The sequence below is a fragment of the Panthera onca genome, chromosome D1 (assembly GCF_046562875.1).
Source record: "Panthera onca isolate mPanOnc1 chromosome D1, mPanOnc1 haplotype 2, whole genome shotgun sequence".
NCBI classification, from domain to species: domain Eukaryota; kingdom Metazoa; phylum Chordata; class Mammalia; order Carnivora; family Felidae; genus Panthera; species Panthera onca.
Window position 1 is genome coordinate 60,144,863 of NC_138348.1, and position 14,969 is coordinate 60,159,831.

The 14,969-nt window shown below is 58.4% G+C and overlaps 2 protein-coding genes and 1 long non-coding RNA gene across 9 annotated transcripts in view; 2 read left to right on the forward strand and 1 right to left on the reverse strand.

Annotated features, from left to right (window-relative positions):
- Window positions 1-14,969, forward strand: part of CAPN5 (calpain 5) — a 52,757-nt gene that overhangs the window by 17,145 nt on the left and 20,643 nt on the right. For 5 of the 6 annotated variants that reach the window (XM_078433080.2, XM_078433081.2, XM_078433082.2 and 2 more), the window contains one exon: window positions 6,334-6,465. The exons of the other annotated variant lie outside the window; for it this stretch is intronic. In XM_078433080.2, the coding sequence (XP_078289206.1) occupies window positions 6,334-6,465 (132 nt within the window). The remainder of the gene's footprint in view (window positions 1-6,333; window positions 6,466-14,969) is intronic. 6 annotated transcript variants of the gene reach the window in all.
- LOC145712468 (uncharacterized) lies at window positions 221-9,290 on the reverse strand. Of its 2 annotated transcripts, none has more exons than XR_014135309.1 (3): window positions 9,204-9,290; window positions 8,848-9,027; window positions 221-3,450 (listed from the first exon to the last, which is right to left on the reverse strand). It is a non-coding gene; the product is annotated as an uncharacterized LOC145712468 (long non-coding RNA). The 2 variants fall into 2 exon arrangements; XR_014135310.1 differs by having other exon boundaries at window positions 221-3,820.
- On the forward strand, window positions 11,834-14,822 carry OMP (olfactory marker protein). Its single transcript, XM_060605549.3, has one exon. The coding sequence runs from the start codon at window positions 12,126-12,128 to the stop codon at window positions 12,615-12,617; it is 492 nt and encodes a 163-aa protein (XP_060461532.2). The 5' UTR covers window positions 11,834-12,125; the 3' UTR covers window positions 12,618-14,822.

Genomic DNA, 14,969 nt, shown 5'->3' on the forward strand with positions numbered 1-14,969 from the left:
AGAAAGTGGAGGACCCTCCTGCTGCGGGGTTTCTCCTGGATAGGGAGCACGAGCATGGGCCCTGACCCTGTGGCCATCACTGCCTGGCCCGGATTTCGCCCCCTCTCTGGGCCTCAACTTCCTCACAGGGCAAATGGGGCCCTCCGCCCTGCCACCCTTCTCCCGGGGTGGTTTTGGGCCAAAAATGAGGTGAATGTGGATGTGACCTATTTTTAGTAAAACGTAGAGTGACGGTGAAGTGTAAGGAGTTTGCTAATTATTTTCGTGATGGTTTTGGAACAGTCATTTGCTGCAAATGAAAGTATTTATTATGGTAAGTAGTTAATAGTAGTGAAAAACAATATCACCTGGGGCGCCTGGGTGGCTCAGTCAGTTAAGCGGTCAACTTCCGCTCAGGTCATGATCTCGCGGTCCATGAGTTCGAGCCCCGCGTCGGGCTCTGTGCTGATAGCTCAGAGCCTGGAGCCTGTTTCGGATTCTGTGTCTCCCTGTCTCTGACCCTCCCCCGTTCATGCTCTGTCTCTCTCTGTCTCAAAAATAAATAAATGTTAAAAACAAAACAAAACAAAACAAAAACAATAGCACCTTACAGGGCTGTTGGGAGCATTAGAAGAGATAGCACATGAACAAGTCTGGCCCTGCACCTGGCACCCAGTCCAGGCAGCTGGCACCATCACTGTTGAGAGTGGTGAATTCCACGGCATCTGTCTGGCTGCCCACCCCTGTCCCAGCCTTGGTCGCCGAGGCTAGACCGTGTTGAGCAGAAGTGTTTGGCCTCATGACATGATTTCGTCCTCTTTCACCCCGATTCCTACGTGTGAGAGTGGGCACCCCTGGGACCCGGGTGACTGGGAGGCTGCTGGTGTTGAGTTGGTCACACGGGAGGGACGTTTGTGCAGGGGACTGTGCTGTGCCCTGCTGCCCGTGAATCCGAAGAGGCATCTCACAGTTGAAGGGTGAGGCAGCACAGTCTGGAAAGGGCGGGAGACTTGAAACCCTCAGGCTTATTTGGGACATGGCAGGAACGTAGGGGACGAGGAAGCCTGGGTCCTAGGGTTGGTGGGGCTGGTGCACTCTGGGGCCGTGGGAGCCCTGGAAGGCGAGGCTTTCTGTGGAGTGTGACAGGGTCAGATTTGCATTTTACAAACTTCCCTCCAGCCTCCTAGACATTTTGGGCAAATGGAATTTAGTTTTCATGTCCCTTTCCTAGGCTATGATCTCAAATCCCTTCCACTTCAAACAATCCTGTGTATTTTCTTGGACTGGGGTACCTGAGAGGTGGAGAAACTGAGGCCAGAAGGGGGAGGCAATGCCCTGATTGCCCAGGGAGTCGGTAACAGAGCCAGCCTGGGACCCAGGAGTCCTGCCTCGCCTGGCCCTCCACCCTGACACCAGACCTTTCACTTCGGCCCTGTGAGCTGCCTTGATTCTTCAGAACTCCCAGAAGCCTCCTGGCCACAAGATTCTTGCCTCTCAGAACCCCTACCCCCACGTCTTCCTCTCCCTCCTTTGTCTGGTGGGTGGGGAAGGAGGCCAGCCTCAAAGAGCCTTTGTGAGGCCTTGGGTGTGTGTGTGTGTGTGTGTGTGTGTGTGTGTGTGTGTGTGTGTGTGTTGGAGGGGGAGACACTTGAGCTCTCTGCCTTCCTCACTCCACCCCTTTGCTGCCCTTGTCCTGCCCTCTGGCCAGCACCCAGACATTTTAGATCTGTGCCTCTGAAGGAGGCTGGCGAGGCATGGCTGGGGAAAGCTGGGCTTGCTGTGCTAGAGGAGGAAATGCCAACATGGCTGGCTCAGCCTCCCCCTGCTGTGTGATCCTGGTGGAGTCACCTGCCCTCTCTGGGCCCCTTTCCCGGCCAGTTTGGGAGTCCTGCCATGCTGCCCCCTCCTTCACTGCCTTCCTCACTGGGCTTGGTGTCCGGTCCTTTCTAGACACTGTAAGAGGAGGAGCAGAGCTGCCCCTGCCGTGGTGGTTGGTGTCGGCTGGGAGATGCCTGAGTGCAGCTCGGAGGTGGCTGTGGGGGATCAGTTCTGGGTTTGGGAGGCGGTTGAAGGCCAGGCACGGCCGAGTGGTGTTGGATGAGGAGGCCAGACTGTGTGGATCGGGGTGTGCAGGATGGTGGGTGTGTGAGCGGTGCCTGCTGGGTGGTGCAGGCTCGAATATCGGGCACGCCCTCACCGCACCGTCAGGATGGGCGGTCGGTGGAGCAGAAAGTCAGGCCCGGCTTGCCTCAGGCGGGTGGGGCGAGACTAGCCCAGTGGGGTGACCATGAACTCCCAGCTGCTTGGTTCTTGGCCAGTGAGATGGAACTTTGTCCTGAGGCGGCCGTGTTTCCATGGAGTCCTACTTCCTGGGGCCTGTGACCTGACTGTTTACAAATAGAGCAAAGAGCCCTTTCTGGGAAGCCCCTGGGAAGGCCTTCTTTCTCCCATGTCACCTTCAGCCCCTCTCGTTTAGGTTGGTCAGTATCATGGCCTCTCTGTTCTTGAGGATCTCCTCAGTCAGCCTCCCTCCCTGCTGGCCGCCCTCTTGCTTTCCCCCAAAATGGAATGAGGAGGCTGGTTTTTCATTCAGATGGACTTGGCCCTCCCTCCCGGCAGGGTCGTGGGAGGTATGACCTTGGCCTTAGTTGCCTCATCTGTAAATGGGGAGAATAACTTGCTGATCATGGTTGCTGGAGGTTGAAAGGACTTGAGGTATCTGTGGTGTCAACACAAGGGGAACACATGACAAACCGGCTCCCTCTCTCGCCCACCTGCTCCTTGCCAACCCCGGGTTGAGGACCCAGAGCTGGCCCTGCCTGGAAAGACCCCTGTCTTGTGGGTGGGGCCAGGCCTTGTCCGCCTCATTACCCACCCAGGGCACCTGTCTTATGGCTCACTCCTCTGGGTTCGTTGTTTCTTTGTTCCTTCCAGTTTGGCAAGGCCTGCTGGCCTCCCACAGGCCTGGCCAGGGAGATAAGAGAGGAAGACTGTCAGCGAGGCCTGTGACTCGGGGAATCCCGAGAGTGTGGAGGTATGAAGGGCTGCCTCCTCTCTCAGGTGCAGGGCCTTAGTAGGGGCCCCTTTTCATCTCTGTGGGGACAGAGCACCCGCTGCCCCATCCAGCCTCTCCCCATCTCTGGAGATAAGTTTGCATGTAGGTCCTTTGGTGGAACCAAAGGGACCAAAGGGAACCAAAGAGAACAAGTAGGGGTTCCACAAACAGATGTGTTTTAGAACCTCCCTGAATTCTCCCAAGGTGGCCTGGTGGTCCCCAGCCCCGAGCCCTGGGCTCATGTTCATCACGCAAGCACTTGCTGAAGACCCCACTCCTTGGCTGTGCTGGATGGTAGGCCCCTGTGCCATGGAACAGGTAGATTCACCAGGGCCAGCCGTCCGGGCCTCTGCACCACCCCTCCGGAAAGATTCCCTTCTGTGCGTGTGCTTGCGTGGCCTTGCAGGAGGGGACTGCTGTGGGAAGAGAGGGGAAGCAGGGGATGGGGGATGGAGAGGCAGGTCTGTTGCAGAGGGGATGGGGCACAGGCTAGTGCTCCTGAGAACCTGCCCTTTTCTCCTGTGTCCCAGGCAGGCAGAGGGACTGCTTCCTTCCCGGGCCTTTCCCCGGCCGTGTGGTCGATTCCTGTCGCGATCTCAGATCCCCAGAGGGAGGTGACAGATGAGCAGGGTGGAAGGGGAGGCAGAATGCGCCCTGGGTCCGCTGTCTTGCTGCATTCCTGTTTGTGCACCGGGCCTGCAAACCTGAGGTTCTTATTGTGCCCCAGAGGGAGATGGTTCTGGGCTCTGAACTGTGTCCGGTGGAGCCGGTCTGACTGGCTGAAGGCTGAGAGGCAAGAGAGGTGACTGCAGGCGTAGAAGCCGTAGAAAGCGTAGAAGGCCATGCCCCAGAGAGAAATATGTGGAGGAGAGGAGCTGTCACCTCCTAGCCCTGGGGGACGGCTTGGCCTGGGGCTCGCAGCAGTTGCCTGACCGGTCCAGTCCTGTGTGCCACTTTGCCCTCTCTCGCCGGGATCCTGCCTACAGCCCCAGCAGAACCTGCCGAGCCCTGCTCCCGACCCTGGTCGTGGGGCGGGCGGAGTCGGGCCTGGGCCCTGCCCTGGAGCTCGCAGGCCGGTGGGGTGGCCCAAAGGCAAACCTCACTGGACGGTGTGGACGGGAGAGAGGTGGCCGGGAGCCCAGACGAGCATGGTGTCAGAAGGCGTGCGTCTCAGCGCTGTGGCTGGATCCCATCTTGGGGTGAATTTGGAGTCGAGCCTCCCTAGCCACCAACCCTCTCCATGCCTGCTGTGTTGGCATAACCGCCTCCCTGCAGCCTGGGTTCCTGCTGTCATAGCTGTGGGCACATGACAGGGTCAAGCTCTTCCTTCTCAAGGGCCCTCCCCCTGGCCCGGAATTTCCCTGACTAGTTCTGTGCTCTGTGCCTACTCGATAGCCCAAGAAAGGTGGAAGGCTAGACATAGGTCTTGAGATCCTGACCCTGGTGACCTTGGGTGTCACTGCCTGCTGGGCCTCAACATCCTCCTCTGAGAACGGATGGGCCATCCTGTCTCTGTCCAGGGCCTTGGCAGGAAGATCTGAAGGGGAGGGGTACTAGGAGGTCATCTCTGCAGACCCTGGTGATGCCAAGTGGTGGTTGTCTCTTCTCCCGTGCTGGGGATGTGGCTGGGATCTGCGGATATGAGGCGCCCCTCCACTCCCGCCCCTGCCTGCCGTTCTAGGGAGGCAGATGCTAAGTCATGGCTCCGTCTGGCTCCAGTCTAGCTGGGTGTGGGCCAGAGCCTAGGAAATAAGATAAGGAGGGCAGCGGGGAGGGAGGCAAGGCTTCTTGCTGCCCTTGCTTCCTGATAGCACAGCCTTGCCGTGTTTCCGTGACCTGGGGCAATATTACTCAGACCTGTGGCATCCCACAGTCTGTACTATGGGGAAGCCACATTGTGGCTTGGCTCTGGGTCACCCTGGAGTCCTATCTGGAGCTGTTCACACCCTTGGGGGAGTTTTGGCCTTTAATCTGGCCCTCCAAAACCCAGGTTTTCCCAGGCAGAGGTGACAACCGGAGTCCCAGATGCCTTAGTGAGGACCGATAGCCCTTTGCCCCGTTTTCCCTGCCGAGTGCCTGGCTTCCATAATCCATGGAGTCCTTACACAGCCCTGCAGGAATAATCATCTGCTTCCTTTGCACAGGTGAGGAAATGGAGGCTGAGAGAGGTTGAGCCGCCGGCCCAAAGTTGCACAGCCAGTAAATGGGAAACAGGAATTTGACTTCCATCTTCCTGACTCTGCTGACTTCTACTGGCTGCGTGCGGTAGGACCTCAGTAGCTGGGTTGTGATTGAACCAGCTGATAGGGAGGCAGACCCAGCTGTGTGTCTGGGGCGTGTTGTTCAACCTCTCTGGGCCTCAGTTTCCTCATCTGTACAATGGGCACAGTACCCACCTCTCAGGATCATGGTGAGGATTGATCGTGGTGCCAGCAGGTTGCCTGGCACATGGTAGGTGTGTCTCAGTGTTTACCACCTCCCACCTTGGGGAGCAGTCACTCCCTCTCAGCTCCGTGGAGTATAGATGCTTCGGGACACAGGCGGGCACACGCATGCCCCAAGCAGAGACCTGGACTGGGAAGGGGAAGGAAACTGCCGTCATGCCCAGCCCCTGCCCCCGCTGACCCATTGGGCCCACACTGGACACACGAAAGGCATTCTAGAAGCTCTGTGGATGTCTGCTCAACGGCTCTGCTCAGTATTGCTTGCTGTGTGCCCTTGACAAATCACTGCCCTTCTCTGAACCTTCATTGCTTATCCATAGAATAGAGTAACAACCCCACACTCTTGGGGTGGGTTGAGGATCCAGCGAGGTAGCCTGAGGATGTGCCCACGTGAGGCCTGGCATGGTCAGCTCCCTGCTCCTCCCTGCCTTTGCCACTCGTTCATCACCTGTGGGGTGTTTGTCTCCCCCCTGGGGCCCCACCCTCTTTGTGAGGGGGGCCCTGAGGGTGGGCTGGTGTGGGTGCTGCTGGGCTGCTGATGCTGGAGGATGAGGAGCATGATGGGAACCGACCCCTGGCTGGTTGGGGAAGACCATGGAGGGCAGGAGAAAGGGAGGTGCCCAGGGTCCAGTCCCCCAAAGACCTTCCATAGCATCTGATCAATTTGAACCTCTGGGAGAAGGGCAGAGTTCTTCAGTCGGGCGATGGGAGAAGGGCATTCCAGGCCGCACCTGGTGTGAGGGGGGAGCTGGATTCAGAGAAAACCAACTGGCTGCTCAGGGGGCCCCCCAGTCTGTCAGGGGAGGTGGTGAATCTCCATGCTGACAGTGAGGTCTCCTCTTGGCTTCTCCGCAGGACATATGTGAGGACCCCCGCCTTTTTGTGGACGGCATCAGCTCCCACGACCTGCACCAGGGCCAAGTGGGCAACTGTTGGTTTGTGGCAGCCTGCTCGTCACTCGCCTCCCGGGAGTCACTGTGGCAAAAGGTGAGGTGTGGGGTGGGGCCCTCACCGCTTGGACAAGGGAGGTGCAGCCTGAACTTGCAGAGGTGACTTTATGAACACTTGTGCAGGGGTGGGGTGCGGGGTGACACCAGGGCTCCCGGCGTTGGCTGAGCAGCAGAATCACCTTTCCCTCACCTGCCAGCTGAGGATCCCCAGGCCTAGGTGCTGGCAAGCTGTGTGGCTCCCAGGGGCCTTCGGATGTGTCCCCACCTGACATGTGGGGGCCCACAGTGTCCCCGTAGCCACTTGGTGGAATATTCACGTGTGAAATGTGGAAGCGACCTGAATCATGTGCAGTGTGGAGACCCCACTCATTGGGGTTCAGGAGACCCCCTGCCAGTGCCTGCTGTCGAGACTTGGCCAGTCCTTGCCCTTATCTTGGCCTCAGTTTCCTCACTTGGTCAGCAGGAGTGGTTCAGATGATTTTGTTTCGTGTTTCTGGGTTCCAAGCACTGATGTTCTCGAGCGGCACCAAGAGTTTAGGCTGGGAAGAACTGGCTCTCTCGTGACGCCCCGCCCGCTTGTGACAGCACTCGGCAGTGCAGCCCCTTACCCCCACACTGCACGGTCCCTTCTTGGGGAGGCAGGGCTGCTGGAGTAGACGCTGGAGTGCTGGTCTCTGAAGAGTAATCAGCTGGGACTGCATCCTGGGTTCCCGTGTCAGCAGATACAGGTCGTTGCCCCTTGCTCACCCCTGCCCTTCCTGCTCTTCCTACGAGGAACTGGCGGCGGGGCTGACCAGCTCCGGGCACCTCAGCCTTATGGCTTGGGTTGGAGCCCCCGCCTCACTATGTGGTCGCTGTTAGCTCCGGTTACTCATCCGGAAAACCAGGATATGAGGGTAGATCCCTCTCAGGGAGTTTGTTAGGGCAAAACGAGATACTGTTCTCAGGGTGCAGTGCTCAGGGAATGGTGTCTGCATCACCAGTGTTATGATAATTAATATTCGTAGAACATAATGGGTGTTCCCAGGCAAGCAGGGACCAAGGAGCAGTGCGTTTGTTCTTATTGTCTGTGGCGTCCCTCGGCCATCAGAGGGAGCTGTGCCCTTAGCCGAGGCTGGGACTGTCGCAGGTGCTCTATTTTCGTGTCTTCTGGACGGGGGTGTGACCTTTCAAAGCCACCCTGGGGTGGGTATTCCTGGAGCCTGGCTCCTGATGGTCTGTAGGGACACAGGTGCTGTAGGGCCCTCAGCAAAGGCCACTGCTGAAGCCTGTAGACATGGGTAGTTGTAGGATGTCCACGTTGGGAGGGCCTCAGAGAGCCACATGTGGGATCGTTTCACTGGGGTTGGGGCTCAGTGCTGTTCGCTGGGTATAGAGCTATCCTTGCCCCCCTGATTCCAGGCTCCAACCCCCTTCTCTGAGCCCAGAGCAAGGTCCTCCTGCCTCTGAGCCCACCCCTAGTTTGGTCAGGGCTCCGTCTGGGGCTGGAGGTGGCACACAGGAATCCTTCAGGGCTGGCCCTATACTTCCCACCTGCCCTATAATCACCTGTTTACCTGTGGTCTCCCTTCTTGAGATGAGCTCCCCCTGGGCAAAGCTGACCCAACTACATCTTGTCGGTGAGCCCAGCGGGAGCCTGACACAGAGAATGCTCAAGAAAGTTTTGAGAGCAGAGCCCTTCTCCAATTTGTTGGACCCAGCTACTGGCCAGCAACCCCACAGCCCGCTTTCCTACCCTGTGTCTCGTGGGGCCAGAGCCTGACCCGCTGTGTCCCCTCCTGGGGAATGGGCTCTCTAGCCATTGTAGGGAGGAGCCTCAGTTTGCTGTGTGCTCTGTCCTGGGCCTGGCCTTAGGCAGTGCCCTGGGGCAGATCCCCATTTGGTGAGTGGAGGAAGGGGCCCCAGACCCACAGGCAGGAGGTCTGTCATCCATGCTGTGGCAGGTCTGTGTTCGTCTCTGGGCTGAAGGTTCCTCCTGCAGGATGTCAGGGCACCGGGCCTGGCTGGTCTCGAGCCTTCAAGGGCCAGGAGGCAGATCTCCAGGAGCTTGGGTCCCCAGGGGGTTGGAGCAGAGCAAAGTGCTCCTGGCTAATTGCACTCTGCCTCCGGGTGCTGTTGTGGTGACAGCTCCCAGGTCCTAGAAGGAGGCAGGAGGCCCTGGGGAGCTTATTACTGTGCCTTGCCTCCCCTCCTGTCCCTGCTGACTGGGCCCTGTTTGTTGTCACCCCTCACTTTAGGGCCCGTTACCCTGCAGGGCCTCCCCTGCCCCACCCTGTTTCCTCCATGGAACAGGGGTGCTCGGCCTGAGCTGCACCCCTGCTCCCCCCAGCCTCCTCACTCTGGGGATGCCTAACCTCACATGCTGCTACATCGTGCCCTCAACACCCGTACCCCCTCCTCCAGGAAGCCACCCTCTTACCTCTAGTTCTTGATGCAGCCTGGGGCTGGCGGGCACAGGATTTGAAACCAGCCAGGCCTGGGTGTGATTCTGGCTTGGGTCCATGTCGTTACATGCCATCGGGCAGGTCAGGTTCCTACCCCTCGCCTTGGTGTCAACCTGACCTTTCTAGTCTCCAGAGTTGTAGGAGGAAGAAACAGCCTGTTGGGGGGGGGGGGGGGAACCTGTGGCATTTCACGGCAATTTACACGTGTTAAATCCTCCTCCCTGCCCCACCTCTGTGTGCCCCGCCTGTTTCTCTGTTCTGTGATGTACCCCTTGGCAGTGGGCCTCCCCCTCCTATGGGATCCCTGGTAGGGGCATATTGGTCTCCTCACCTTGACTGTACATTCTCTGAGGGTGGGACAGTGGGCTTTCGGGTGACCAGGTTCTGTGGACCAGAAATCAGGATGTGACAGTGGGACAGGGCATCTGCTATCAAGCGTGACCTGGCCCAAGCCAGACCCAAGGTCCTTTGTGAGCTCACCTCCCCCCAGAGTCTGGTGCAGCCCCAGGCCTGATCCCTGCCCCGAGCCTCTCTGGCCGGAGGACAGAAAGAGAGCAGAGAGAAAGTGAGGGACTGGATGTCTGAGAGGGGAGTGTTGCGGGGTGGCCGGTCCTGGGGCTCGGCCTGGGAGAGGCACCTGGTGGCAGGGCTTGGGCTCTTTTTTAGTTCTATTTAAAATGGTTGCCATCCCACCCCTGCCCCTGTTACATGTGCATTTCATGCCCTTTAGCTTCGTGGCAGTTCGCTCATCCCAGTTTAACTGAGCACTAGCTATGCCCCGAGCACCATTCTAGGTACTGGGGACAGAAGGTTTGAATAAATACAACGTTGCTTAAGGTTTTCTTTAGCCAGAAACAGCCAGCGTTAAGGGGTTACTGTATTTCCTTCTCGTCAGTTTTTCCAGTTGGGGTTAAAGGGGTGTTTGTTTTGTTTTTCAGTATGTAGTTTTACAATCACATGTGCAACTTGGTCCCTTGCTTTTCTCCTGTGTTCATCCCTATGCCAGGCTTTAGTGGGTCTTCCCAAGGTGTCTGGGGGCGGAGCAGAGATCTGTGGATGGCAGTGGGCCCAGCCCCACCTGCAGCCTCCTGCCCCCTTCCTTTCCTCCCTTCCCACTCGGGCTTTCCTCACCTTTCGCCGCCCCTCCCTCCTGCCCTGTATGGCTGAGGCCCAGACGACTTCCACCTTCAGCCTCCTCCGGTGGGTCGGTAACCCAAGCAGGCCGAGACCAGGCTCTCCCCAGGGTCCCCACCAGTAGAAACTGAACGCCTCCCCCAGCATCCCACAGGTCCAGAGATGGGGCTGGCATCCTCTCTTTCCTCAGTGCTGCTTCCAGACCGCACCCTCCACTTGTAAACCCCTCCAGGCTTATGCCATTTGCTCCCTACGCTCCACAGCCACCCAGCTGCCACTCAGGCACCGAGGGCTCGGCACCACCAATTCCCCAGCCTTTTCCACCCCAAATACTGCTGTGTCCCAGGGATTCCTCTGCCTGTGCGGCTGGCACCCCGCCCTCACCATCCCAGCCTCAGATCCTGTCTGTATCCCCATCAGCCTTCACCCTCAGCCGCCCTCACCTTCCAGGCATCTCCCTCATCCTGCACTTTGACACACACCTGCCCCCAAACCTCATTTTTCGCTTCAGTCATGTCTCTGTTCTCTCCCATCTACGCAGATGTCTTCCTCTGGTCGACCTTGGCCCCTAACACATCAGTTCTCTTATCAGTGTTATTTATTCATTATTCATTCAACAAGCATTTTCCCAGGACCTCCTGTGTGGCATGCTCTGTTCTGGGTGCTGGCTTAATTTAACAGTAATTCCTCAGCCGTGTTGCTCCCTGCAGCTAGAAAGGTTCTGTGAGGGTCAGGCAGTTTGGCTTCTTGCATTCTCTCGAATACCCTCGGGGAATTGCCGCCAGCGACCCCCAGAGCTGATCTCAGGGCTCTAGGTGTTATCTTAACAGGACCAGATGCTCTGTCTCCCTTGGTGACCTTGGTGATACTCTTGTTCATGTAGCCCAAGATCCCACTGGCTGATTTAGCCTCCATCTAGCAGTAGTCTGTGCTTGTGGTCCACTAGACCCTTCAGATCGTTTTCAGCTCTTAACACTTTGGCCTGTGCCTCTGTCCTCTTTTCTGCGTGTGGCATGCCATGGCACCTTCCCCTCTCCCCTACCCTGCTCCCAGATGCACTCACGTATTCCACTTCTTCCATTGACCGGAACGTAATAGCTGAACTGATTCCACCTCAGGCACTGGAGATACGGACGTTTGTCAGATTGTTCCTCAGCCTCAAGTCTCCCGGGGGAGACTGAGGCTTGATATAGGTGGAATAAGTGGTGGGATTCTAGTGGGAGGAGACCTGGGCATGGGGCTGCCGTGGGGTGCAGCGTGGAGGCAGGGCCGGCAGGCAGGAATCACGTGGGTCAGTGATTCTCCAAGCACCATCCCTGGACCGGCCGCATCAGCATCACCTGGGAGGCTGGTCGAAGTGCAGATTCCTAGGCTTTGTCCGCCCTGTTAAGTCAGAAGTGCTGGGGCTGGAGCCCAGCAATCGTGTTTCAGTCCTGCAGCTGATTCTGATGACCTCTGAAGTTTGGGAACAGGGGTTTAGGTCAGAGATGGTGGTGGCCAGGCCAGTCCTGGTAGTAGGGCTGGGGGGAGGGTTCTCAGGGACCCTGGGAATGGGATGGAAGGCCTTGGGGGTTGAGTGTGGAGTGGTGAGGGTGACTCTGGGTCAGAGTGGCTACAGGGTTTATCTAGGGTGACTTTACATCTCAAATCAGGAGGCCTCTCCTTCCTTGCTCCCCCCTACCCTCCTGCCAGGGTGTCCCCAGTAAAGCCTCTCTCCTTACAGTGAGCGGCTGCTCCCCACCTCCCGCCCCTTCTTACTGCCCCACGCAGCCTCCCTCCTTCACAAACGAGCGCTCCCAGCCCTTCCCTGGGAGTCAGGTAGTCGGGGCGGTTACCACAGCAAGTGACATCAGCAGTCTGGTCCCCGAGGAGCCTGGCCGCCTCCCGCCTGCCTGCAGTGCCTGTGTTACAGCCTCTTCCAGGCGTAGAGAGGAGGCGTTTGGGGACTCCCACCCCCATTTTGAGGGTTGGGCAGGGCCGGGAAGGGCCAGTGGCCAAGAGGGGAGGGGACGGGGGAAGGCGGAGGGGTAGGTGGGGCGTCTTTGGTGGCCTCTCGCCCTGGCAGCGAGGGCCCGGCACACCGGGCTCCCAGACGGCGGAGGAACAGCAGCAGCTGGGCATGGCGGAGGACGGGCCCAAGCCACCGCAGCTCAACATGCCCCTGGTCCTGGACCACGACCTGACCAGGCAGATGCGGCTGCGCGTGGAGAGCCTGAAGCAGCGCGGGGAGAAGCGCCAGGACGGCGAGAAGCTGCTGCGGCCGGCCGAGTCCGTGTACCGCCTTGACTTCATCCAGCAGCAGAAGCTGCAGTTTGAGCGCTGGGACGTCGTGCTGGACAAGCCGGGCAAGGTCACCATCACGGGTACCTCCCAGAACTGGACGCCCGACCTCACCAACCTCATGACGCGCCAGCTGCTGGACCCTGCTGCCATCTTCTGGCACAAGGAGGACTCGGACACCATGGATTGGAATGAGGCCGATGCCCTGGAGTTCGGGGAGCGCCTGTCGGACCTGGCCAAGATCCGCAAGGTCATGTACTTCCTCATCGCCTTCAGCGAGGGCCTGGAACCCGCCAACCTCAAGGCCTCCGTGGTCTTTAACCAGCTCTGACGGCAGCTGCTCGCTGCTGCCCCCTCCCCGTGCCAGCCCTGCCCGTGCCCCCTGCCCCGAGGCGTGTGTTTGAGGACGTTCTTCTAGCTGCTGGCCTGTACTCAGCTCTCCCGGGGCCCCCTGAGCCTGTGTCCTTCCTCCTCTCCTCTCCATGGTGCTGGCGCTCCTGCTCACGGGAGGAAGATGCAAAGGACTTGTAGTCTAGAAGCTGGACCGGTGGCCGTTGCTTCTGCTGTAGACCATGGAGCCTGGTTGGCCTTGTGTGGGCAGATGGAGGGGGCCGAGCGCATTTATTTTCTCTCTGCTTCGCTGTCCGGACAGAGACTCAAAGAGACCGAGAGAGACAGACATAGACACGCAGAAAGAGAGATCCAAGTTCCCCGCCATCGGACTTCCTCTGGAGATGGGAGATGGGGAGACCGACGACAGAGTGGCCTCCTTGGGGAATCCACACATGGGCATTTGGCACCCTCCTGGCGACAGAAGTCCAGAGGTGAACACTCAGCCTGAGGACCCAGGAAGGCACTTACTCCTGGCCTGGGCCTGGTGTGGTCCCATGATGCCCCAGGGGCCTCGGGACTTCAGGCAGGGTTGCTGCGGGGCTTGATTTGGGCAGTGGGGAGTGACTGGCAGGCTAGCAGCTATGCTTGCCAACTCTTGCTCTTTGGAGAACGACTTCAGGAGGGAGAAGTGACAGGGAGAGGACATATAACATGTTACAGAGGGATGTCTCTATCTGTACTTGTGCATATATATTGAGAGAGAGCACACTATATTCATAAGGCTATGTTCTAGAGTCTGTACCTGCCCTGTGTGCAAGTCTGATTTTAGATGATCTATTATGTAGTTGCCCAGCTGGTTTGCGGGTGGCCCTTATCAGGGGCTTGGCCAAGATGGCCTTGGGGAGGGGGGCCCCCTGAGCTGAGAGCCTGTGAGGTTCATACAATGAAGTGGGGAACAGTATAGTGAAGGGGTCTCCCTCTCCCTGGGGAAGCTAGATAGCTGGGAGCTCTGGAGCAGGAGACAGTAGATTCTTTGCTGGGATGTCAGGTTTCTTCCAGGTTCCCAGGCAGGGAACGCCCAGGCCCAGTGAGCCTTCTTTGAGGGAGGGGCGGGCCTGGCTGGCACCTCAGGAAGTGACCCTAACACCCTGTCTCCAGGCCAGCCCTGGTTTGTTCTTGTCAGAAACAGGCCCATTTTCCTCAAGAAGCAGAGCCATCGAGGGCTGCAGGGCCCTGCGAGCAGACACCCTGAGAGATAGAGGTTGAGAGCCATCCCAGTGGCTGCGGCTGCTGGGAGGGCGAGCCCCCCACTCTGGAAATGTGCAAAGAGGAGCAGGTATTGGAGTTGGGATTCTTTTTTTTTTTTTTCTTAGGTTTTATTTATTTAGAGAGGGAAAGAGTACACAAATGTGGGAGGGGCAGAGAGAGAGGGAGAGAGAGAATCCCAAGCAGGCTCTGCACTGTCAGCTCAGAGCCTGACACACGGCTAGAGCCCATGAACCATGAGATCGTGACCTGAGCCGAAATCGGACGCTTCATGACTGAGCCACCCACGCGTCCCTTGGGATTCTTTAGGTGGGAATTGGCTGTGGTCGTTTCTGACTTTCAGCTCTGGGGCCTGAAGTCCCAGCAATGCCTGCCTGCCTTCTCTGCTGACAACTAGGGGAGTCCAGACCCCTGGAGATGGCGCTGCCCTTTGCCTTTTTGCCGCTCTGGGGACCCTCATGGTGCAGACTACCTGTACCCCCACTCTGCCCTACCGTATCTACCCCATGCGCTGCGTGTCCCCAATAAAGCCTCTATTCCCCTGCCTCGCGGTGTGCAGTCTCTCACCGCGAGCCACCCCCACTGCTTCAGGAGCTCTGACAGCCCTCTTCAGTCTCTTCATAGCCCTGAGCGCCCCTCCGGGGCCTTCTCCCACATTCCCATACCCGCCCTGCGGCTTTCAGAGATGAGGCCTAGAGCAGTCAAGTGACTGGGCCAAGGTCAGACATCAGGATGGAGTTTGGAAACAGGTCTCTTGACACCCAACCAGGTATCAACACCCCTGAGAGTTTTTTCTCCAGAGGTCCCCAGACCAGCTTCTGTACGGGACATGGAGAGAGCCATGCTGGGGCCCCAGGGAGGCGGCATCTGATCCTCAGCAGGTGGGGCCCAAAGGGGATGGGTGGGGATGCACCAAGCCATGCACAATCTCCCTCCCTTGTAGGGTGGCTGGGCAGGGGGCGGATGGGACAGGGAGTGGCAGGGCTGGGGGGGGTGGGCGGTGAGACCTAGGCTTGGGTTTCACTGAGCCTCTGTCATCCATTTAATACAAGTCCATTGGGCAGCCCCTGCCCTGATGACCAGA

Bases quoted from the DNA above. Each gene is read 5' to 3' on its own strand.
- OMP (XM_060605549.3), top strand. From the start codon at position 12,126: ATGGCGGAGGACGGGCCCAAGCCACCGCAGCTCAACATGCCCCTGGTC.